Source organism: Nelumbo lutea, chromosome 5, assembly GCF_056320005.1.
Source record: "Nelumbo lutea isolate HS-2025 chromosome 5, American lotus-T2T, whole genome shotgun sequence".
NCBI lineage: Eukaryota > Viridiplantae > Streptophyta > Magnoliopsida > Proteales > Nelumbonaceae > Nelumbo > Nelumbo lutea.
Window position 1 is genome coordinate 84521524 of NC_142688.1, and position 23837 is coordinate 84545360.

General features: G+C 40.4%; 1 protein-coding gene across 1 annotated transcript; it reads right to left on the reverse strand.

The window, feature by feature from the left end:
- Positions 1 to 933: 933 nt before the first annotated feature.
- On the reverse strand, positions 934 to 18290 carry LOC148853210 (26S proteasome regulatory subunit 6B homolog). The gene is made up of 6 exons (XM_088946837.1): positions 17375 to 18290; positions 4882 to 5112; positions 4442 to 4600; positions 4085 to 4237; positions 3915 to 3998; positions 934 to 1226 (listed from the first exon to the last, which is right to left on the reverse strand). Exons 1-6 carry the CDS (start codon positions 17873 to 17875, stop codon positions 1092 to 1094), a joined length of 1263 nt encoding a protein of 420 aa, XP_088802963.1. The 5' UTR covers positions 17876 to 18290; the 3' UTR covers positions 934 to 1091.
- Between the last annotated feature and the right edge of the window lie 5547 nt (positions 18291 to 23837).

Here is a 23837-nt window from a genome sequence, read left to right on the forward strand (position 1 = left end):
TCAGTCGAGGTAACGAGGACTGAGAGGAGGGAAGGGTTAGTTAGAACGAAAATGAACGACTTTCGTTCTATCCCTAAAGGCCTAATTCGTAAGCCTTTTTTTGTTTTTATTATTTTTTTTAAATCAACGAAAATGAAATTTGTAAGCCGTGAGCCGCTGCCCAGGTCGAACGGTTTAGCAATTTGACCACCCGGGTCAGCAGTTTTCTGACCTTTTCAACGGTTTTTTAAGATTTAGCGGTTTACAATATAACCAGACCCGAAGGGCTGAACGGTTATCGGTTTCTGGTCCGACCGTTCGGTCCGGTCCGGTTTTGAAAACCATGATGCCAATCACCATAACGAGGATGAAATATGAATAGAATTCTCCCGAGTCCAGATCTGTTCTCCCAAGTCCCATCTTTCTTTTTCCACGTGTATGCGTATCACCCAAAAGTGGCATTTTTTTCATCAAAATCCATCCACTAATTTTGCAGCTCATCCTCGCCGACGATTCTATCTATTCCAAATAACGCAAACTACAATCTTAATTCTTAAGAGTGACTGATGTGACAGCCTTCCTTAATATAGGAGTCTTCCTTTTCATTCTCTGATGGAGAGACCAAGACATTACCCTTAAACATGCACCATTCACGTAACACACATGACAAATACTTGAGATATCTACAAACAAACAAGAGAGGCCCAATCCAACACGATCACAGCTTTAAGAGAGCTTTTAACATTTGCAAGTTGCGACTACTTACTAACACATGACAAATACTTGAGATATCTACAAACGAACAAGAGAGGGCCAATCCAACACGACCACAGCTTTAAGAGAGCTTTTAACATTTGCAAGTTGCGACTACTTACTAACACATGACAAATACTTGAGATATCTACAAACAAACAAGAGAGGCCCAATCCAACACGACCACAGCTTTAAGAGAGCTTTTAACATTTGCAAGTTGCGACTACTTACTAAGCAAAATTATAATAATACAAAGCATGCCATTAGCACACGAAGGAATGGAGGAGAAATATTTTGACGTTTACAAAGAGGAGTCCACTAAAAGTATCCAAATATTCTAAATGTGCTTTCATAATGCTTCACTTATAAAACTCGAAGTCTGTGTCAGGCTTTTTAACATTTGCCCTGTAACCCTTTTCAAAGTCCTTTGGAAGTATAACATACCGGTTCTTGCGAACCGCATGCATTCCTGCTTCTTGACAAATTGCCGCAATCTGCAGTTGCACCAAGACAGGCAGTGAGAATAGTATATGCATTCCTAAAAAGCCTGATTGACTGTACACACTGATACACCGGGAATATCAATCACAACATGGTAGAGAATCAGATGATACAGTGGGCACTGGGCATGTTGATTATAACTTGGTATCTATTTGTTTTCTTTTCCTTTTTAAATTGCATACTCCCCTATAGGCATTTAAAAATTATACACTACCTATGGCAAGACTTAAATTACAAAAAAGTAAATAACGGTATTATAATAAATAAGCCTATAAAGAAAAAAATCAAGAGTACATAAAAAAACATTAAATTAAACAAGCAAGAGAGAGAGAGAGGGAGAGGAAAGGTAAACGACATACATAATATATAAAAATAATGTATTAAAGCACATGTTAGCAAGATGTAGCCATAGTTTTCATATCATATTAAGGCACGTCCCTGTTGCATAAGCAGATGCTTTGTTGCTACAAAGCCAAGGTGTTTAAGCAAAGAACCCAACCATGGGTGCTTAGTTGCCTAGGCGACACCTTGATAACTATGACTAAAACGGGCCTTTTTCTTTTTCATTTCTACTAAAATGAGAAGGCATCATAAGATAACTTTTAAGACATGAAGAATGAAATAATGACAAGATCAATGGATGTCAAAATTTTGACAAATTATCATAACTCAGAAGAGAGGAGTTTTATTCATCAGTAACAAAGAGAGCTTTTGGAACCCGGTGGTGGAAAGATTTGAAAAAAAAGACTTCTCTTGGAAAAAGAATTCTCTCTGGGTGGTAGGATTACACTGATTAAGGCCACGTTAGCAAACTTACCCATTTAATTTCTTTCATTGTTATTCTAGGGAAGGTTTGTAGTAGGTTGGAGAGGTTGATAAGAGATTTCCTTTGGGAACCGGGAGAGGAGAAGAGGGACCACAAGGTTAGCTGGAAGGTGATGACCAAAAGTAAAAACTATGGAGGTTTGGGGCTTGGGAGAATTGGAAAAAGGAATTCGGCCCTTCTGGGGAAATGGCTTTGGAGATTTCCTCTAGAGCAGGAGAAGCTATGGGCTAGAATAGTGGCAAACATACATGGGCTGGAGCAAGATGGATGGGATGCTGGAATCAGAGCAAGAACCACAAGCACTTCACCTTGGAAAGCCATTCATGATTTGCTTCTAATCTTCTCCCCTCATGTCAGGTATGATTTGAATTCAGGTAATTTCATAAAATTCTAGGAACATATTTGGGTGGGGAATGTTCCTCTTAAGGAACAGTTTCCTTCTTTGTATGCTCTTCCTAAATTTAAAAATGAGCCAGTTTCTTCTTTCATCACCCCTTCCTCTTCCAGTTCGAGGTTTGGGTGAAACATGGGTCTAAGGAGGGTTGTGAGGGATTCAGACCTTGATAGTATTTCGAGCCTATTTGAACTTCTTGATAATGTTTTCTTGGACCCTTCTAAGGTGGACTCTAGAATTTGGACCCCTACCCCCACGGGCTTTTTTTTCTTGCGCTTCCTTCTTCAAAGTCCTTTGCCAGCCCACCAGTCCTGCAACCTCCCCTTTCCCGGTTAGTGAGGTTTGATGCAGATTGATTCCTCCTAGGGTTGGTAGTTTTTGTTGAAAAGCCTATTTGGAAAGATTCAACATTGGGGATGTGCTCCAAAAGAAGAGACTCATACTTGTTTGTCACCTCATTGGTGTGTTCTTTGCAAAGCGGATGGGGAGACTAGTTTTCACTTACTGGTGTCTTGCCAATTTGCAAAGTCAATTTGGGAGTGGGATTTTTCTCTCTTTGGGTGTAGGTAGAACCCTGCATCAGATTTGTAGAGCCTATTTTCCCCTTCCTTTTTTAGGTGGCACGTGAAAAGGGGAAGGACTATGTGGAGAGGTCTGAGGGCGACAGTATGCTGGACATTATGGGAAGAAAGAAATATTAGGATCTTCTCAGAAAATGGGAGAGGGGCTAAAGAATTGAGGGTTGTGATCCACATAAAGGCAGTATAGTGGCTGAAATCATTAGAGCTATTTACAGACTACACAATGGAAGACATGTTGAGAAAGTGGGGTGAGACTGACTTCTTAAAGTTAAATTTTGATGGGAGCTGTAGGGGAATCTGGGACAATTAGGGATTGGAAGTGTTTTTAGGGGTGAGAACGGGGTCATTTCTGCCATGTCCTCAAGCCCAATTGGTGTGGGAGATTCCCTTAGAGCTGAGATCTTGGCAGTTAGGGAAGGAGTTCAGAAAGCCAAGGAGATGAATGTCAGGAAACTCATAATTGAAGGGGACTCAGGTGGTGATAGGGTGGCTGATTAAAGACAACTGCGGTTTATGGAACTACAGAAATGAGAAGAGGAAATTCAGGTGGCTGGTGCGAGAGATAGAAAGGGAAGCAACGTTTTGGGCTAATCTGTAACTTAATTGTAAATAGTTTGATATTTCAATGAATTGAATGGATCTGTTATTGATAAAAAAAAAAATCAGTAACAAAGAAACATAGGAATATGAATGAAAGGAACCCTAATGATAATAATCCTAAGAAATATTTGAGCAGTCCAATAAAATATGCATTAGTTCTCAAAAGATAGCATCCACCAGAAAATTAATACAGGATTTAAAAACACTTTCCTATAAAGAGATAAAGAGTTTATATACAAAACCAAATTAAAGATCAAAATAGAATGCACAATCAACTGACCTCAGCAGCACTAATTTTATCAGGCCTAGAAACATAATCTTCCAAGTCTACCTCATCACTTAAGTTCATCTTAGCAGTGCAGACCTGTAAAGAGAAAAAAAATTATTGTAATTCAAGATTTCATTTATGTTGCAATTCATCATTTTGCACAGAAGTGTCCAAGGTTTTACCTGAAAAACAAGCCTTTTCTGACGTCTATCAGGCAAAGGAAATTCAATCTTCCTGTCAAGCCTTCCAGGACGCAGAAGTGCAGGGTCAAGTGTGTCAGCCCGATTAGTCGCCATTATTACCTTCACATTTACTGTTTGGTCAAAACCATCCATCTGCAAAACTCAGGCCAAAAATAAGTAAATAAAAGAACAGCTCAAAATTTACAGATGAAAATTGGATCAGAGTAAGGCATGAAAGTAAGAAAACTTGCTCTTCATCATCAACTGCTAAATTCAATATATAAAAAAAACAAGGAAATGCATTTGAGCCATGGTCCCTACTGCCTATCTTTTTAATCTATGAGATATAAATTGTACCTGGTTCAGGAGTTCCATAAGAATTCGCTGAACTTCTCTGTCCGCACCAGTTTGGGCATCGAACCTAGCAGTAGCTATGGCATCAACCTCATCAATAAAGATAATTGCAGGGGCATTCTCTTTGGCAAGGCGAAAAACATCACGGACCATTCTCGGACCCTGATAAAAAATGGACAAAATCTATCATAACTGAGTCATAAACCAAATACAAGCAGAGGGAAGAACCAAAATTAAACAAGGAGGAGATAGAAGAATAAAATGAACAAAATTTAATGCAATACAAGTGCCGATGAAACACATATAAATAGTAATTACTAATTAGACAAAGAAGGTCCAAAGATTTCCACTAAAATTATCTGTTTTTAAGGAAATTTACAAGACAACAAAATATACAACATGCTCAACCACTGAATAAAAAGAAAAGTTGGAAGAAGCCTTACCTCACCCAAATACTTCTGAACAAATTCAGAACCAACTACTCTTATGAAGGCTGCAGTTGTATGATTGGCAACAGCCTTGGCAAGCATGGTTTTGCCTGTGCCAGGTGGACCATAAAGTAAGACACCTCGAGGGGGATCTATCCCAATCTGTTTGTATAGCTCATGATGTGTCAAAGGCAATTCAACAGCTTCACGGATTTCCTGCTTTTGAATGTCGCATCCCCCAATATCCTGACCCCATTAGAAGGAATATTGTAAGATAAAAGGCAAGTATTTGAAATGAAGACCAACCATTTAGATTGAAAATGCTGACTTGCAAAATGTACAAGCATAAACAAGAACTAACAACTAACCTAAATCTAATTCACCCTAACTAACAGATAAATTATGCAACCCACATTTGTTAATTACTAAACCCCAACTGAATGCAAAAGGAAAAGCCTAGTCTTTGCTTTCTATATCCTTATCTTCTATCCTCTTTTTTCCATAGTCCGCATTACTTATTAACTGGTATTACCAATACACTACTTTCCCAATTCCAAAATTTACATTTCAGAAATAGGCAGGTGGGTAGGCATATGAAAACTAATTTTTCACCCCAAAACCATTGAAAATTAAAAACAGCATCAAGTTTCAAATCAGTTATTTAGTAATACCTTCTTTTGAAGAAACAGTATCAAACTTCAACCCAGCATTCTTAATTACATCATTTTCCCCTCGAGGTAACTGATATCATTGGCAAATCAACTAATGATGGCTATCAATTGACTACAAAGATTTTGTGTTAGACAAGAACACCTCTCACCATAGTGGAGGGACTTGAACCTTCTGGAGTGGATTCAACATTCATAGCAAATGCAAGCATGCCTAAAGGGGAGAAATACTTATGCCGGTAAGAGGCCCATAGGAAAACCAATACTTATGCATTGCCTCAAAAGAACTATCAGACTGGAGTGTATTTCTTATGACTTCATTATGGGAATTTTGTTTTTCCCTCTTTGGATCAACCTTTCTTTTGACATGCAAGATTTCCTTTGAGTTGGCATTAGTGTTTTTAATGCAAATTTGTTCTTGAGATCTCATAGAAATACAAAGTTCATGATGCATATTTGCTCTTTCTCTATTTGCAAGTCAAAATAGGATTTATAACTATAGTATAGTTATAGATAAGGGTTTTAATTGGGGTCAAATGTTCGTTTCTGGAACTTTTTCGAGTTACACTTAGTAGTAATAGATCATCAAATTAGTAGTAGTAAAGCCCTGTTTTCTCTGTCCTTTGTAACTATACCACTCATTTCTTGCACACAGCACATCCTTCAGTATATCTACCTTCTAAATTACTGATCAAAAAAAATATCTACCTTCTCAGTTTTGCTCATCAAATTGATTTATATTTTCTTATAATTACTTAGATTTAACATCATACTAAGATAGTAGACTGTAAATATCTACTATTTGATCATGGTTCATTTTCCGCATTAGGATTTTCGTACTCTCTTAAAGAGTGGTACTCCATCTGTTTTGCTTTAGTTACCACTTCCCAGAATCAAGGACTGGAGCAGGAGAGAGATTGGGCCTTGAAACTTTGGAGCTTCAATTTTGAAAAAGTTCCAAGCATATAGAGTGGCACTATACCATGTATGTATATGTGTCAACGCCATGAAGTTGAGCAGGTGATAAGCAACTTGTCCTATCTAAGTGAGGACAATTCCTAGATAACAACCAGGCATAACCTAGGTGTCAAAAATAGACAAATACATAGATATATGCTTTTCTGTGATACAAAGATATTATTTCATAACTAAGAGTACACAACTACACATTTCATTCATTTAAAAGCATAATACCCAAAGCTGGATATCATGAATGAGTGCACAATAAACCAAATGGCACACATATCAAATATCAAATTGTCTCATAGTAGTTTACAGCGAAGTTCCTGGCCTAGGTATTCGCCAAACAAAATGTTCACTGTTAACTCTTGATATGGCAATAATTGATCAAAAAACAAATAAATAAATAACTCTCGACATGGGAAGGGAATCAGCCACAGTTAACTTGTCTAAGTGTCTATATTTAGCTTGTGCCTTAGTTAACTTGTCTAAGTGTCTATATTTCCATGCAATATCTTCTTCTTGCCTAATCTACCTAAGAAGAACTTGACACTTTTGACAGTCCCCTTCAAGGATAATTTCTGATCTTGAGAAATAGTTGGCTTCAACCCTTCTCTTAATGTCGGATCTCAGCCTTCAAAGAATTACCATTCCCAATTGGGCATGAATAGCTGAGAAGAGTGTTACCTCCACGGTCTCTAAACTTACAAGACTACAGCCAGCTAGACTATGGTCTTTACAATTGAGGGATAAACTTACAAGCTTCAGAGGTCACTCATCTAGGCCCCCACAGCAAATAGACTCCAAACTAAGCCTGAAGAAATGCCAGTTAGAAGGTGGACCGGTACTTCTGTACATGGGCCCAGATTCAGGGACCAATGCTGTGAAAGTACGGTTAAATCCTGCACACACAATACCCTCGCTTGGAATTCCCAGAAGACTAACCAGATCAGCTTTGATTATCTCCTAACAGTCTGGAAAAAAGGCTATTGTGAAACCAGCAAGGTACGGAGCTTTTGATCTTTCCATTGAAAAAATGGCTTCCTTAATTTCCTCCTCCTAAAAGCTTCTTTCCAAGAGCTCTACATGATCATTCCCCAAAGCCTCCCAATCAAGACCATTAATTGACCATCTACCATTGAAAGGTCATCGAAAAATTTATCTATAATGTTTTGCAGTAGTCATGGCTATCTCATTTTAGTTTGTGATCACAGTCTCTCCCAACTTTAAATAAGTAATTAAGCTCTTCCTTCTCCTACCATATGCAATGGCATGAAAGAATTGTGTATTACCATCGCCTCCCTTGACCCATTTCTCTTTGGATTTTTTCTTCCAACAGATTTCCTCCCGTAAGAGAGTTGCCTCTAACTCCTTTATAGACCATCTCAGGTCTACTCTCTATCACTATCAGAGAAGAAACCTTCTAAGCAATTTTCAATCGAATTATAAACAGCAAATTTGCATCACCCTTAACCATATCAAATTAGAACACTAATTCCACTCAATGGATACATTGCAATGCTTTGCAGAAAAGGATGATGGGGGCCAGTGAATTTATTCCAACTGGTACATCAGCATTTATATTTATGTTGCAACTAGGTGATGGGGTGTGTTAGAACCTGTCATTATTCCATTTTGGTGAACGGGACAGTGGTGTATTTCTTCCCAACTTTATGGGGAATAAGGCAAGGAGATACCCTCTCTCCTTTTTGTTTACCTTGATATGATACCACATGTCCTAGGAAGATTAGCCACTAGAGCAAACTCTAGGAATTAAATAAAAGGTTGGAGAGTTGGAAGGGATGGGATACCTCTAATTCATGTGCAATCCGCGGATGATATGCTTCTTTTTTGTGAAGATGGTGATCTAAAAGGCCAGGGACTAGAAACTCAAGATACAACTTTAAGAGCAAATGTCGAATTTAAAGGTGAATTTAGAGGAGAGGGGTGGAAGAGTGTGCAGGCATCTTAAGGTGTGTGGAATGGCCAGTTAAGTACTTATAGTTGCTTCTCGGGGATAAACCAACAAGACAAAATTTTTGGAACCTAGTGGTAGAGAGATTTGCCTCTTACAAGAGAAATTATTTGTCTCAGGGGGAAGAGTCACTTTGATAATCTACCTTAACCAACCTTCCGATCTACTTTATATTAGTATTTAAAGTGCCAGGAAAGATTTCCAAGAGGCTGAAAAAGCTAATGAGGGATTTTCTATGGGACCCAGTAGAGGAGAAAAAGGATCATAGGGTTAGGTTGGAAATGGTGAGGAATGTGAAAGCCTAGGCCTAGCGAATATTCAAAAGAGGAATGTGGCATTGTTGGGTAAGTGGTTATGGAGGTTTCCCTTAGAAAAAGAGAAAGTGTGGGCAAAGATTGTGGTGACTTCAATTATCCCAAAAAAAAAAGTATGGTGAGCATTCATGGGCTTGCGAGCAATGGCCAAGAGGCCAGAATTGCGGCTAGGACTATAAGAGCTTCTCCCTAAAAAGCCACCCAAGCTTCTTTGCCTCTCTTGTTTCCATGGACAAGGTATGATTTGCACCTTGGTAACCCCATTAATTTTTGGGAACAATTCCCATCTTTGTTTGCTTTATCCAATCTGAAAAATGAGCCTATTTGCTTGATCCAATCTAAATTCCCATCTTTGTTTGCTTTATCCAATCTGAAAATTGAGCCTATTTGGGGATTCTACCTTAAAGGATCAATTCCCATCTTTGTTTGCTTTATCCAATCTGAAAAATGAGCCTATTTGCAATTTCTTGGTACCCTCAAGGTTCAAAGTATCGTTACGTATCGGCCGATACGTATCGTTCTGGGACCCTTTCGATACGCCCCTACAGTGGGTGTATCGGGGGTCTGACCGGTTCAGGGGATGGAGGGGTCCTAGACCGACTCCCCTGAACCAGTTTTGAAAAAAAATAAAAATTAAAAGGTAAAAAAACGAGTATCGAAACGCCCGATACGCCCCTATCGGCGTATCAATATTTTGAACCTTGGGTACCCTCACAAGCTTCTCAGGGTTTGGGTAGAACCGTAGAAGTGTAAATCGGGTCGTGTCGCCCGTAGCCCGACATGATGGTCTAGGTCGTGTTGGGCCTGGGGTTCCAAGTTCCATAGGTTGGCATGATTGTGCATGTCGTGCTGTGCCAGCCCATCATGGCACGGCCCGCAGGCCGCGCTCGGTCCACCTAATGAACTAGTCGTTGGGGGGGGGGTGTTCAGCTTTTGAGGGGTTTACAAAAATACCCCCCAACACCTATAAGGGGGTGTTCCTTTTTTGGATTTTGAGAGGGCGAAAGTTGGTCAACAGGATTTTGGCTCCCATTGACCAAGAATCTCATATTCTTTTTTCATATTTAGGTGAGGATCAAATAAAGTTTATTTTCCTGTGTATCACTTACCCTAGGTAGGTAAATAACTTTCCCACCTAGGGGGAAGTCCCAACACTTGAATGGGACAGAAATGCCCCTTTTAATAATGGATTTTTATGGCTAAAATGGTCATTTACCTTATTTACATGAGAAATTAAAGAACATGGGTAAATGCACTTACCCTAGTAAGTGTTTCCTAGTAAAACTTTACCCAAGTAACTACATTTACCCGAGTAAGTAACTTACCGAAAAGCGAACAGGGCCTAAAAAGCTATATAGGGGGGTATTTATGTATTTTGGTTTTGGTGTGAGAAAGAATGACATAAATATCCCCCAATAGCTATATAACAACTAGTTTGGGGTCATTTTGGGTAAAGTGATAAGTAACTTTATAATGACCAAAATACCCTTCCCAACAACTCAAAAACAACTAGTTTTTAGGGTATTTTAGGCAATTGAATTATTTTCAACTCCTATAAATAGCCCTATCCTCCACCATTCTCATCACACCAATTCAACAATTCTCTTAATCTCTTCTCTAGTTCTCATACTCTCTCAAGTCTCAATCTCTCATACATTCTCTGACTCTCCAATTCTTAACTTTATTTTAGTTTCAACAAGAAGGCTTGTTCGACAGCTCAAGTTAGCAATTTGGGGGCTTGGACTCTTGGAGTTGAAAGGCTTCTTCAACCGTAGAAATCAAGTTGGGATTCCAAACCGACAATCCGGATAAGTGCAATTAAATTAATTTTTTTTAGAATTTAATTGTAGGAAAGACTTTAGCTATTGTACCAAGGGTGGTACTGGCCATTTGGGCAGACATTTGCTCACCCATGAGAAAGAAGAAAAAGAAGGGAGAGAAACAACACAAACACAAATTGGGCGTCAAGGGGGGCGGTGGTACTTTTAAATATTCTCAAGAAAAAATGAGGCAAGAATTAGCAAAATACATTCTACATGCTAAACAGCCATTTTTATTAGGTGAAGATACAAAAGATGAAAATTGGTTACGTAATTCTATAAATCCACAATTTAAAAAAGTTTCTAGGAATACTACTAGATCAGATGCTTTAAAAAATTTTTATTCATATAAACAAAATTCAATTTATATATTATCAAATCTTAATTCTAAAGTTGCAATTATTTCTGATATTTGGACTTCTAAGTTTAACATAAGTTATATTTGTGTTACTGGTCATTTTATTAATTAAAATTAGCTTCTAAATAAAAAGAATTTTAAGTTTTACTAGGCTTGAAAGGCCACATATTGACCTAGCTATTGCTGCAAGTATTTTAAATACTTTACATGCCTATGGAATTGACAATAAATTATTTTCTATTAGTTTTGATAATGCTAGTAATAATGATTCAGCAATAATATCGGATGTGCATGTCAAATCATAAATTTATGTATTCAGGATGCTTTAAATATTATTTCTACTCATATTTCTAAAATTAGAAATTGTATTATATATATTAAAAGTTATGGAGCAAGAAAACAAGAATTTAAATATTTATGTCAAAATTATGGTTTAAAATATAAACATTTTATATTAAATGTTTCACATAGGTGGAATTCTACCTATGCTATGTTAGAAAGTTGTATTTCTCACAAATAAATTCTTAGTGATTTTTATAATGCAAAAATGCCTACTTCATAGCTCTAGTTCAGCCATTGGATCAGTTAAGGCACCCTTTTCCTGGAAAAGGAAGTTTGGTGCAAACCTACTCCTTTGAGGAGTGGGTATTTCTGCTTGGAAGCAATCCTGGAAAGAGTCCACACTTGAGATCTACTTCAAATAAAGAGGCCTATTAGTTATTTATCTCCTCACTAGTGTTTTCTTTGTAGGGTTGCGGGTGAGACTGGTTACCATTACTAATTCCTTGCACTTTTACTAGTCACATTTTTTATCAATAACAGCAACTTTTATTAAGAAAAAAGATTATAGAAACATACAATATGAAGGGAGGGGTAAAAACTCTTAAACCTCTCTAACATTAAAAGTCAGATTACAACAAAGCCCAAAAAAGATTTGCTTTTCCTACCCCTTGTTTGGCCAAAGAGTCTGCCAGAGAATTGGCACTCCTCTTGGCCCACAGAACCTGAATTTGCATGTTCTGAGTTATCTGGTTGATTTTCTTTTTTTCATTTGAGAACTTCACAGACTAGAATCTTCCTTCTACAACCACCAGCTAACGGTCAACCTAGAATCTCCTTCCACCAACACTTTTACTAATCACATTTGTGAGTGGTGTTTATCTCTATTTGGGTAGAGGTGCTCACCTCCACCAGATGTACAAAGTCTACTTGCCTCCACCATGTTCAGCTGGTCAAAAAAAAAGAGGAAAAGTCATTTGGAGAAGTATCGGCACTGCTGCATGCTGGACTATTTCTGAAGAAAGGAATGGGAGGGTTTTTTCAGATAGAGAAAGAATCTTCCAGATGTCCAGTAGGCCTTTCAAACTAGAATGGTGCACTCGTTGAAGTCCTTGAACCTATTTAAAGATTCCGCAGCAGTTGATATGTTCAACAATTGGATCACCTTATCTAAGGCTTCGAAACCTTTGAGAAAATCATACACCTTGTCATTGACAAGAATTCAGTAGTGGCTAGATTGTAAGCAACCTCTAATCCATTTACACCACAACTCCCTAAAGCCACAGCTTCTCATGATATGAATTAAGGACTCCCAATCCACAAGATCATAGGATTTCTCCACATTAAATTTTTTTATCAGCAATTTCTCCACATCCAATTTAACAACTCCATTCTTCCTTAATCTCTTCTCGGACTCCATACACTCATTAGCAATTAAAATTTGATCCACAATTTCCCTATCATGAACAATGGCCCTTTGAAAGTGAGAGACAAGGGAGCAAATGACCTTCACTCTCAAGGGACAAATGGAAATCCTTAGGGTGAGCAACACCAATTTTCTTAGAGACCAATGCTATGAAAGTACAGTTAATTCCTGCACACACAACACCCCTTCCGTGGAATTCCCAGAAGACTCTAAACAGATCAGCTTTGATTATCTCTTGACAATCTAGAAAAAAGGCCATTGTGAAAACATCAGGGCCTGGAGCTTTTGATCTGCCCATTGAAAAATTGGCTTCCTTAATTTCCTCCTCCTAAAAGCTTCTTTCCAAGAACTCTACATGATCATTCCCCAAAGCCTCCCAATCAAGACCATCAATTGACCATCTATCATTGAAAGGTGTTCAAAAATCAATCTAAAATGTTTTGTAATAGTCATGGCTATCTCATTTTAGTTTGTGCACAATCTCTCCCAAATTTAAAGAAGTAATTAGGCTCTTCCTTCTCCTACCATTTGCAATGGCGTGAAAGAATCTCGTATTACCATTGCCTTCCTTGATCCATTTCTCTTTGGAATTTTGCTTCCAACAGATTTCCTCTCGTAAGAGAGTTGCTTCTAACTCCTTTAAGGACCATCTTAGGTCTCTATCATTACTAAACAGGAATCCTTCCAATCAATTTTCAATCCAATTATAAACATCGAATTTGCATCAGCCTTAACCGGATCAAATCAGAACACAGATTCCACTCAATGGGTACATTGCAATGCTTTTTAGAAAAGGATGGCGGGGGCCAGTGAATTCATTCCAACTGGTAAATCAATATTTATATTTATGGTGCAAGTGGGTGATGGGGTGTGTTAGAACTTGTCATTATTCCATTTTGGTGAACGGGACAGTGGTGTATTCCTTCCCAGCTTTGAGAAGAATAAGGCAAGGATACCCCAGAACCTGGGTATGTTCTGGATCTCCTTTTTTGTTTACCATGATAGCAGATGTCCTATGAAGATTAGTCACCAGAACAGACCCTAGAAATTAAATAAAAGGTTGGAGAGTTGGAAGGGATGGGATTCCTCTAACTCATCTACAATTCGCAGATGATATGGTTCTTTTTTGTGAAGATGGTGATCTAAGTAGGCCCAGGGATTTGAAACTCAACATACATCTTTTTGAACAAATGCTGAATTTAAAGGTGAATTTTGATAACAGTTGTATAGTAGAGGGTGAATTCAGAGGAGAGAGAGGTGGAACAGTGTGTAGGTACCTTAGGGTGGATGGTGTCCACTTGACCAATGAAGTACTTATATTTTTTTTATCAATAACAATGACTTTTATTAATAGCTGAGAATTCAGATTGATCAAAAAAAATAACTGAGAAAATCAGAATTACAAGGGAAGAAGCTAAAGAATCTTAACTCCCTACTATCCAATGTACACCCAAACCATGAAACAATTACAAAACAGCCCAAAAGATAGAGTTTCTCTTCACCCCCTGCCTAGCCAGACCATTTGCCAATGCATTTGCACTAACTCTTTTCACTGCTGTATTTCCAGAGCATAGAGTTGTCCTCTTTTAGCCAATTCACCACAGTTTCAGAATCACTTTCTATGATCAATTTTTTAATATGCATTTCCTTGACCCTTTGTATCCCTTCAAGAGCTCCTAGAATCTCAGCCCTCAGGGAATCACCCACCCCAATTGGACTAGAATATATAGCTAACAAATTCCCTTCTTCGTCTCTTATCACTCCCCCTACTCCAGAGGGCCCTGGATTGCCCATGCTGCTGCCATCAAAGTTCAGTTTGGTAAACCGATGAGGTGGAGGTGTCTAGCAAGAACTTGAAGTCTTCTTAATTGGAATTGAACCTGTGCAATCTCCTTCCAGTGTCTTGTCATCTCATCAACTGAGAACATTGTAAACAAGTCCAAAGTTTTCAACCAATGTATCACCCTTATGTGGATAGTCTCCAAGATTACTTCCAAGCTTCTCTCCTTATTTGAGAATGTCCTTGAGTTTCTCTCCTCCCAAACAGTCCAGCACACTGCAGCCCTTACACAATAAGACAAAATTTCTAGAACCTAGTGAAGTACTTATAGTTGCCTCTTGGGGATAAAACAATAAGGCAATTTCTAGAACCTAGTTGTAGAGAGATTTGCCAAGAGTCACTTTGATAATCTACCTTAACCAACCTTCCGACCTACTTTATGTCAGTATTTAAAGTGCCAGGAAGGATTTCCAAGAAGCTGGAAAAGATAATGAGGGACTTTTTGTGGGACCCAGGACAGGAGAAAAAGGATCATAGGGTTAGGTCGGATATGGTGAGCAGAAGTAAGGAATGTGAAGACCTAGGTCTAGTGAATATTCAAAAGAGGTTTCCACTAGAAAAAGAGAAGGTGTGGGCAAATATTGAGGTGAATACAATGGCTAGGATGTTGGAATTCCGGTTAGGACTACAAGAGCTTTTCCCTAGAAAGCCATCCAAGCCTCTTTGCCTCTCTTCTTGCCTTGGGCAAGATATGATTTGCACTCCGGTAACCGCATTAATTTTTGGGAACAAGTCTAGATCGAGGATTCTCCCTTAAAGGATCAATTCCCATCTTTGTTTGCTTTATCCAATCTGAAAAATGAGTCTATTTCCAGTTTCTTGATATCCTCACAAGCTTCTTTAGGGTTTGGGTGGAATTTGTGATCGAGAAGAACAGTTAGGGAGTCATGAATGAATAGTAATTTGTCTCTACTTAATATTCTTGAAGGGGTTTTTTCAGATCCCACTAAACCTTGTAGTAAGGTATGGACTTTGTCAGCCTCTGGGATTTTTTCTTGTGCGTCCTACTTCAAATCTCTAGTTGAACCATCAGATCAATTAGGGCAGCGTTTTCTGGTAAAAGAAGTTTGGTGCAAACCTATTCCTCCAAGAGTTGGGAGTTTCTACTGATAAGCAATCTTGGAAAGAATCAACACTTGTGAACTACTTCAAAGAAATAGGCCTAATATTTACTTATCTCTTCACTGGTGTTTTCTTTGCAGGGCCAACAGTGAGACTGGTTACTAAAACTGATTTCTTGCACTTTTACTAATCACATTTTGGAGTGGTGTTTATCTCTGTTTGGGTGCAGGTTCTCACGGCTCACCTCCAGCAGATGTACAAAGTCTATTTGCCCCTTTATGTTCAACTGGTCAAAAAAGAGGAAAAGTCATGTGGAGATGTATCAGGGCTGCTGCATGCTGGACCATTTTGGAAGAAAGGAATGGAAGAGTTTTTTTCAGATAGAGAAAGAAGTCTTCCAGATGTTCTGGAGGTGTTTCAAATTAGAGTGGTGCATTTGTTGAAGTCCTTGGATCTGTTTAAAGATTTCTCAGCAACTGATTTGTTCAGAAATTGGAAGGGCATTGCAAGTTCAGCTTCAACCCCAGTTAAGGACACTTCCCTACCTAATTGGGCTCCTCTTCCCAGTGGTTTTTTCAAATTAAATTCAATGGAAGCAGCTTGGGTAATCCAGGTCCTTCGGGTACTAAGGGTGTTCTAGGAAATGAGGAGGGTGTGGTAAGTGCTCTGTTTTTTTTTTTTTTTTCTTTTTTGAGGCCAATTGGAATGGGTGATTCTCTCCGGGCTAACATTTCTGCTGTTCTTGAAGGAACCCAAAGGGCTAATGAACTGAATATCACCAAATTGGTTATAGAGGCAGATTCTAAATTGGTAGTGGACTGGCTGTAAGATGATACTGCTAGTTTTTGGAACTACAGAAATAAAAGGAGGAAATTCAAATGGTTGACTAAGGATATTGACGTGAAGCTGAACTGGGTAAAAAGAAGTGTGCTAACTCCTTTGCCGATGGCTTAGCCAAACAGGGGGTAACTAGGGATTCCTTGTTCCGGGCTCTCTTGTAATTTCTCTCTCTCTCTCTCTCTCTCTCTCTCTCTTTGTATTTAGGTGGGAGAGTTAAGAGAAGTTATCTCCCCTAAATCTGTATCTATTTCTCCTTTTATTAATGAAAGTTACGAGTTATTGATTAAAAAAACAGTATTTATATTTATTTGATTGCTTCCGCTAATGAGTACATTTCAGTGCTTTTCAGAAAGGGGCGAAGGGGGCCAGTGAATTCATTCCAACAATTCAACTGGTAATTCAGTATTTATATTTATTTGATTGCTTCCGAAAATGGGTACATTTCAGTGCTTTTCAAAAAAGGGCGAAGGGGGCAGTGAATTCATTCCAACCGGTAAATCAGTGTTTATATTTGTTTGGTTGCTTCCGCTAAATGGGTACATATCAGTGCTTTTCAGAAAAGGGCGAAAGGGGGCAGTGAATTCATTCCAACTGGTAAACCGGTATTTATTTTATTTGATTGTTTCCGCTGTACACTTAACAGATTTAATACCATCGTCCTACTCTTTTAAACCCCTCCAAATGAGTCCACTGGAGAACATGATTTGATGGCAGTACATTAAGGAAATCTCCTCATTCAAGGATTGATGCAGCCCTTGAAGACACCAGAGACTTGGTGACTCCTGTCAATTCAGGTCATGGGAAAGAAAAGACAAATGAAGTCTAGAACCAAGTTCTCGGTCACAGAAATACATAAAACAAAACCTAATTACCCCTCCAAACCTCTAATTCATAACCTAAAACCCTAAATTCCTAAGCAAACTTTAAAGTTTCCAAACCCTAAAAACTTTATATAGGGGAACTTACATTATAGGTTACGTCGGGCTTCTCGGACTGGCTCAACAATGAGATGCTAGAGTCGGCCTCCGGCGGCAACACGTCCACGAGCGCATTCGAGTGGCGATGCAAAGCCACCGAAGCTGAAGGCTTAAGGAGCTCCCGATTAATGGTACTAAGTATCCTGACGTAGTAATTCGACCCGGTCGTCGAGCCAACGATCCCATTGTTCTGGTCGACCATCTCCATGAACTGCCCGATGACGAGCGGCACCGATTGGATCCGCTTGACCTCTTCTTGAGCTCGGAGAAGCTCGCGCTTGAGGTTCTTCTGCTCGTCCTTGACGTACTCTTCCTGGATGTCGATGAACTCGAGCTGCCGCTGAAGCGACTTGAGGCGAGCGTAGAGGTCATCCTCGTCGGGGAAGGATGATGGGTCAGAGAAGGCATAGGACTCGGAGCTTGAGGAGGGGATCGACGGCGGTGGGTCAGAAGAGGGTTTTGGATCTAGAACCATCGCCGATGCGGCCATAATTTGCTGCAATGAGAGAAAGAGAGAGAGAGAGAGAGAGAGATGAAACAAACCCCGATAATCAGTATCCCCGTAACCCGTTCTGTGAGTCTGAGCTTGCCTATTATATATAGGCGTTTATTTATAATTAAAAAAAAAAATCCTCTCCATTAAATTGAGCGATGAAAAAGTTAATCTACCAAAATATCCACTTAAAGAACCATAAGGATATCATTTGAAAACGGCCAACATAGGCAAGAGAAATCGCTATTTCTCTTTCTTTCAAAAATCGCTAAAAGAACTAACGAAGTTTCGCTATTTTTATGTACAAACTACATGAAAAAAAACAAAAAATATATATACAAATCCAGAATTACAACAAATATAATATGCAATTAATATCAAGTAAACCAATAACAAATGGAATTTGTAAAACAAAAATACTGAACCCCAATACAACCTATTTTAGAATATCTCTGAAAAAAGGGTAGTTTAGGAATTCAAAAATGTTTAACAATCACATAATAAATGCTAACAGAGGGTTTTTTATAAAAATCCGAAAGTCTGAAGGGGGTTTTTATCACGAGTGAAAATTGAGAGAGTAATTGACAATAGGCGTGTTTACGGGCCGGGCCGGGCTTTGTTTCTTTATCGACAAGAAATGTCCATGCCCGAGCCCGAGCTTGGCCCTTATATAAGGCCTGAAGTTTGAGTTTGAAGCCCAATCTGCATATAAAATTTCTTATTTTGTGTAATTTAATAAATTAATATTATATTAATTTGATAATAAACTAATTCATATTTCTTGAATAGTAAATTAATATTAGATAATAATTTTATATACATATTATATAAATAATATATATTTTTATTATATATAATAGTACCAGGCTGGGTTTGGACCCGAATCAAACTTATTTGACAAAGCCTACCTAAGCCCACATGTCTAAAATTTTGTCCAAACCCAAAACATGTCAAATTAGATCAGGCCAGTCCTCCAAATTATCCAAACCATAAACACATCTAATTGACAATACCCAAACCCTAAAGTATATGGGAGTAATTTGTAATGTACCTTTTTCTCTATCCTTTGATAAGCAATATTAAACAATCTTGCATTCTGTGACCCCGTGATCACCAGCCAGAACCGAACATGTTTATTCATTGAATAAACAAAGAACTAATGGAATTGCTCTATTAACTATAGTTAAACCAGCCACTAAATGAACAGGTATAATTGAATAAATAATACCCAGCCCGTCGGGTAACCCGACCCACAAAGTATTGGGAGGTAATTTGTAATGTACCTTTTTCTTTATCCTTTGATCGCTATTATAATTAAACCAGCCATTAAATGACAAAAAAGCAATAAAACCAAAACTTTTAGACTTCCTCTCTCATTCGAACTCTCCTCCCATCGCCTCTCACAATATGTGACCAAAACATTGGTGACGTTTGGCGTTAAAAATCTACCGACGACCGACAACCAGCGGCGAGCGGCAAGTTTATCTCTTTTTTTTTTTTCCTGCTCTCTCTATTCTTCTTTCCCTCTTCTTCTTTCTTTGTATTATATATTTCCTCAGATTGAATTGATTTCTGCGTTTCAGTTTCAAACATGGTCACAGACACCAAGCAATTCAGCAACTTCTAAAGAAAAACAAAATAGACTAGCAAAGTAAATTTACTTTGGTTTGGCCGACGGTAACAAAGTAAATTTATTCCCAAACTTCAAAGGAAGGCCGAAGGCTTTGAGGGTACAGAGGAGATGAGCCGAGGCCGAGGCAAATCACTCCTTTGAATGTTGTAAAAGCCGAGGGCTAGCATTGAGAAGGGCTTCCGAGGGAGGATGAAGTGCTGCTCCTGCAGTGATGAATCTGCAAGGGAGAAGGTGTTAGAGGCCTCGGGTGAGAACCTAAGGCAAGGACTTCAACGGTCAAGTTAGAATGTGTGTAAGGTAAGCAGTGAGTCTGGAGTCGAGGAGTCCAGACAAGGTCTCAAATAGCGCTAAGTCCTTGGAGAAGAGAGGACTAGAGATCACAAAGGTTTCAAATCCCTTACTTTGTGGGGGGTGCCTTGCATTTATAGTCAAAGCTGCCAGGGGGTAGTTAGGCTCGGATGGCCCAGATGCGAGCCATACGAGGGTCTGGCGTGATGTTCTCCCAGAGCCGCATGGCGTCTTGCGATTGGGTCCGCTTGGTCCGCGTCGGGTAACCCTGAGCGTCCTCATGGTTAGGGGTGTCCATGAAAAACCAAAAAATTGAACCGAACTGAGAAAACCAAACCGCAAAATGTGGTTAACCGAACCAATCGACGGTTTTGGTTCGGGATTTTTGAAAAATCAAAGGACCGGTTCAGTTTTCGATTAACCTACAAAAAAATCGATGGATAACCGAACTGACCAGTATATATATTTTTATGTATATTTTTAATATATGTCACATATTTCTATGTATTATATATGAATATATACTTATATTATATTTATAATGATCTATTTATAAATATATAATAAATATTTCAAATATTTATAATAGTATATATCATTTATTATTTATAATATAATATTATACGTATATTTGTATAATATATATTATAAATATAAAAAACTGAAAAAAACAAAGAACCAAACCAGTCAAAAACCGAAACTGACAGACTGGTTAACTGGTGGTACCGGTTCGGTTTCGGTTTGGAGAATTGGAAAAAATGGTACCACTAGTTCCATGGACACCCCTACTCATGGTAAGCCTATGCTGGCACCCTCTACTCGACACACGTCAACCTTGTACAAGCCAACCGAATGCGCCTACATTACTTGCCCCCCACTCCCGAGGCCGAGGTGGGGGTTCGAAAGGGGTCTCGGCTTTGGCCGAAGGGAGTGTCGATACTGGTAAGTGTCATCGGGCTTGTTCGGTGGAGTGTACCCTCCAGTAGCGTCGCCTTCATTGCGCTTCTGCTTCAACCTGATTTCCGTTCGTCGAAGAGAGGTGAAGTCGTGGATGCCTCGGCCTTAGCTAGGGAGCCCGAGATGGAGGGGACCCGGTTGTACCGAGCCTGTGCCTTGTACTCATGCGGTGACGGTCTGGGGCTGTGCACCGTAAGTGATTTGTGAGCCGGCACGTCAGGGCTGTGTCTGGTATGGGTTTGGCGCGAGGACGAGGGCTCTAGACGAACCAATGGGTTATGGCAAGCAGGTCCGTCAGTTCACTTGGCATCGCTTTGTCTTCCCGAAGCTAGGCGTCAGTTCACCGGGCATTGTTTCATTTCCCTGAGGCTGGTTGCGCACTGATTCACTAGGCGTCGTTTCGTTTCCCTGAGGCTGGGCGCCGATTGTCACACCGCAAAAGGTTAGCAAAGGCAAAGGCCTCACGACCGTTGGATCTGGTAGGATCTGAACCGTTCATTTTTCTATAAATAGGGGCCTTAGTGGCGATTTTTCTTCGTCATTTGTCTCTAGGCACCCTTGCTATTTGAGTGAACACTGCTCACAAACCTTCAACTTTTCGACACACCTCATCTTCACTCTTCTTTCCTTCGTCTTTTTAGGTAACTATTCCATCCAATCATGTCTTTCTCAAATTTTGGCCCTGAGTGCTATGAACTCCTCAGACTCCTTCCCCCCTTTCTTTCTTAGGTCCACTGATCGTCGTCCCCCTTCAGCGAGAGGTGATGGTGCTGAGGGAGAGGGTAGCCTCCGAGGGTGCGGAGGGCAACCGTCGAGGTGATGATCCTCCTTGTGAGAGCGCCACATCCGTAACTCCGAGGGAGCCAGAGGGGTCCCCCCAAGACGAGGGGAGCGGATCCCAAAGCCCATCCTAGGGACAATGGTCGAGAGTGCTGCCCGAAGGGTGGTGATGGCTGATGTTCCACATATGGAGTTCAAGAGCACTCTGGATGTGGACCAAGAAAAGGCCCTAGCTAGGAGGTTTCACATACCTCGATCCTACCAGTTTAGGGTTCTAGACGTTGGTGACTGACCGTGGACCCCCGAGGAGGGAGAGATCTGTATATATCAACACTTCTTAGAGTTCGGCATTAAGTTCCCTCTTCATCCCCTCATCTCTAAGATATTAGAGTGGTACAACATCATCATCATCACTCAGCTCATTTCCAATGCCATTAGGACCATAGTTGCCATGTTGGTGTGGGCTCGACTTCAGACATAGAGTTGACCCCGAAGTTAATCCATGCCATGTTTGTGTTGTGGAAGCATTCATCCGAGGCCAGCGTGTACTATCTTCACCCACGAAGGAGCAGGCCTGACAATAACCCTACGTCTGTCCACAACTAGAAGGGCAAATTCTTTTTCATCTCATGCCTCAAACGTTGAACGTTTAGGTCGAGGTGGGGGGAGGCTTGATAACAATTAAGAAGTGTTCCCTTTCACTTCAGAACAAGGAGGCGGCTATCATGGCTCACCTGCTCATGCTGGGATAGTCAAGGCCAAGGCTTTGGTGGAGGAGGAGCTTCCCCTAGTGTTCGCAAGGCTCATTCCTACCCCCTTCGGTAGGAGAGGTTTCATAGTTTTCGTTACCACATTCCTTTCGTCCTCGTCTTATGGTACTGATTTGTTGTCTTCCTTTTGCAGAATTACCGATGGATGACAAAAAGCTATTGCTCGAGAGTGTCCGCGCCAAACAGAGGGCCCAAGCGGGGAAGAATGCAAGACGGCAAACGCCAAGGAGGCTTTCCAAGAATGTGACTGTGTGGGACAAGCGGGCGTCGGTCCCCACCAAGAGGGCCGTTCAGCAACAAGTCCTCGCCAAGGGGGTCACTCAACAAGTCCCCGTAGGCCGAGGAGACAAAGGGAAGAGGCCGACCGAGATGACAAAGAATCCCATTGAGGTGGTAGAGGCGGGTAAGAAGAGGCCTGCCAAAGAGGCCCTGAGAGAGCAACTGCCGAAGAAGGCGGCCCACGGTGAACGTCCTATTGGGGATGCTACGAAGAAGCCTCCCACTAAGGGGCACCCCATGGGGCCCTCATCCGCCCCCTCGTCAGCACAGGAGCTCGCCAGAGGAGCTGAATAGTCCTCCAAGGTCTTTTGCCCCCGGTGGTAGGTTCGCAAGGGGTACTCTATAACTAAAGAAGGGGTTAGGCAGGCCCTGGTGAGCGGGCTGCGGAGGCAGCAACCGAGGCGATGGATGCCTTCAAGAAGTCACTAGAGTAGCAGTAGGCCCTTGCAGAGTATGCCTCCATATCATACCCGGATGGCATCGAGGACACGAAGAAGGCTCTCCTGCAGGTGATGCCTGATTTTGACGTCGAGGGGATGAAGGTGATCCCTGACTCCCCCAAAGATATTCAAGCTGCTGACGACTCTGCCTTCCCCCCAGCTGGCAGTGAAGCCTAGTGGGGTTCTTGACTTTGTTTTTTCTTTCCTTTTTTTTATGATGTAAATGTATTCGGCCTCCAAGGTCGAAATTTTTTTTGTAAGTGCTTATAGTGAATAGAATGGAAAATACAAGCATTTTTTTGTACGATGTGTTTTCTCCTTGTCTCTCTCCTTTTTTTTTCTCGAGAGGTCTCTACCCCTCCCAATGAAGAGATTACAGTTCAAAAAATGGCTCGTAATGGCTCGCTTTAGGCACAACTTGCTTTAGATTGTTGAGGGGACTGAGGTCGAGGCAAAGATATGCGACCAAGGTGCAACTTTCCTGGCTCATTTTTCTCCCAAGTGTCTACTTAGGCTAGGCTGAGGCGGTCTATTGAGGTATGGGAGGGAGGTCGAGGCTGAGATGTAGTTTGCCTGGCTAGTCTCTTTCCCAAGTGGTTACTTCGGTGAGGCCGAGGTGGCAGTATAGGGAGGTCAAGATCTCGAGCCAAGGTGAACCACTGAGTAGGTTGGGGTTGCCATTTGTTTAATTGCGCTAAGTATATATGACCAGGAGGCCATCCACCACCAAGGCAAGTTGCGAGGCGTGCGATGCTTCAGACGTCTTGATGTATTTTAGTTTAGCGAGGTGTTAAGTTAGGGTGTTCGCCGCT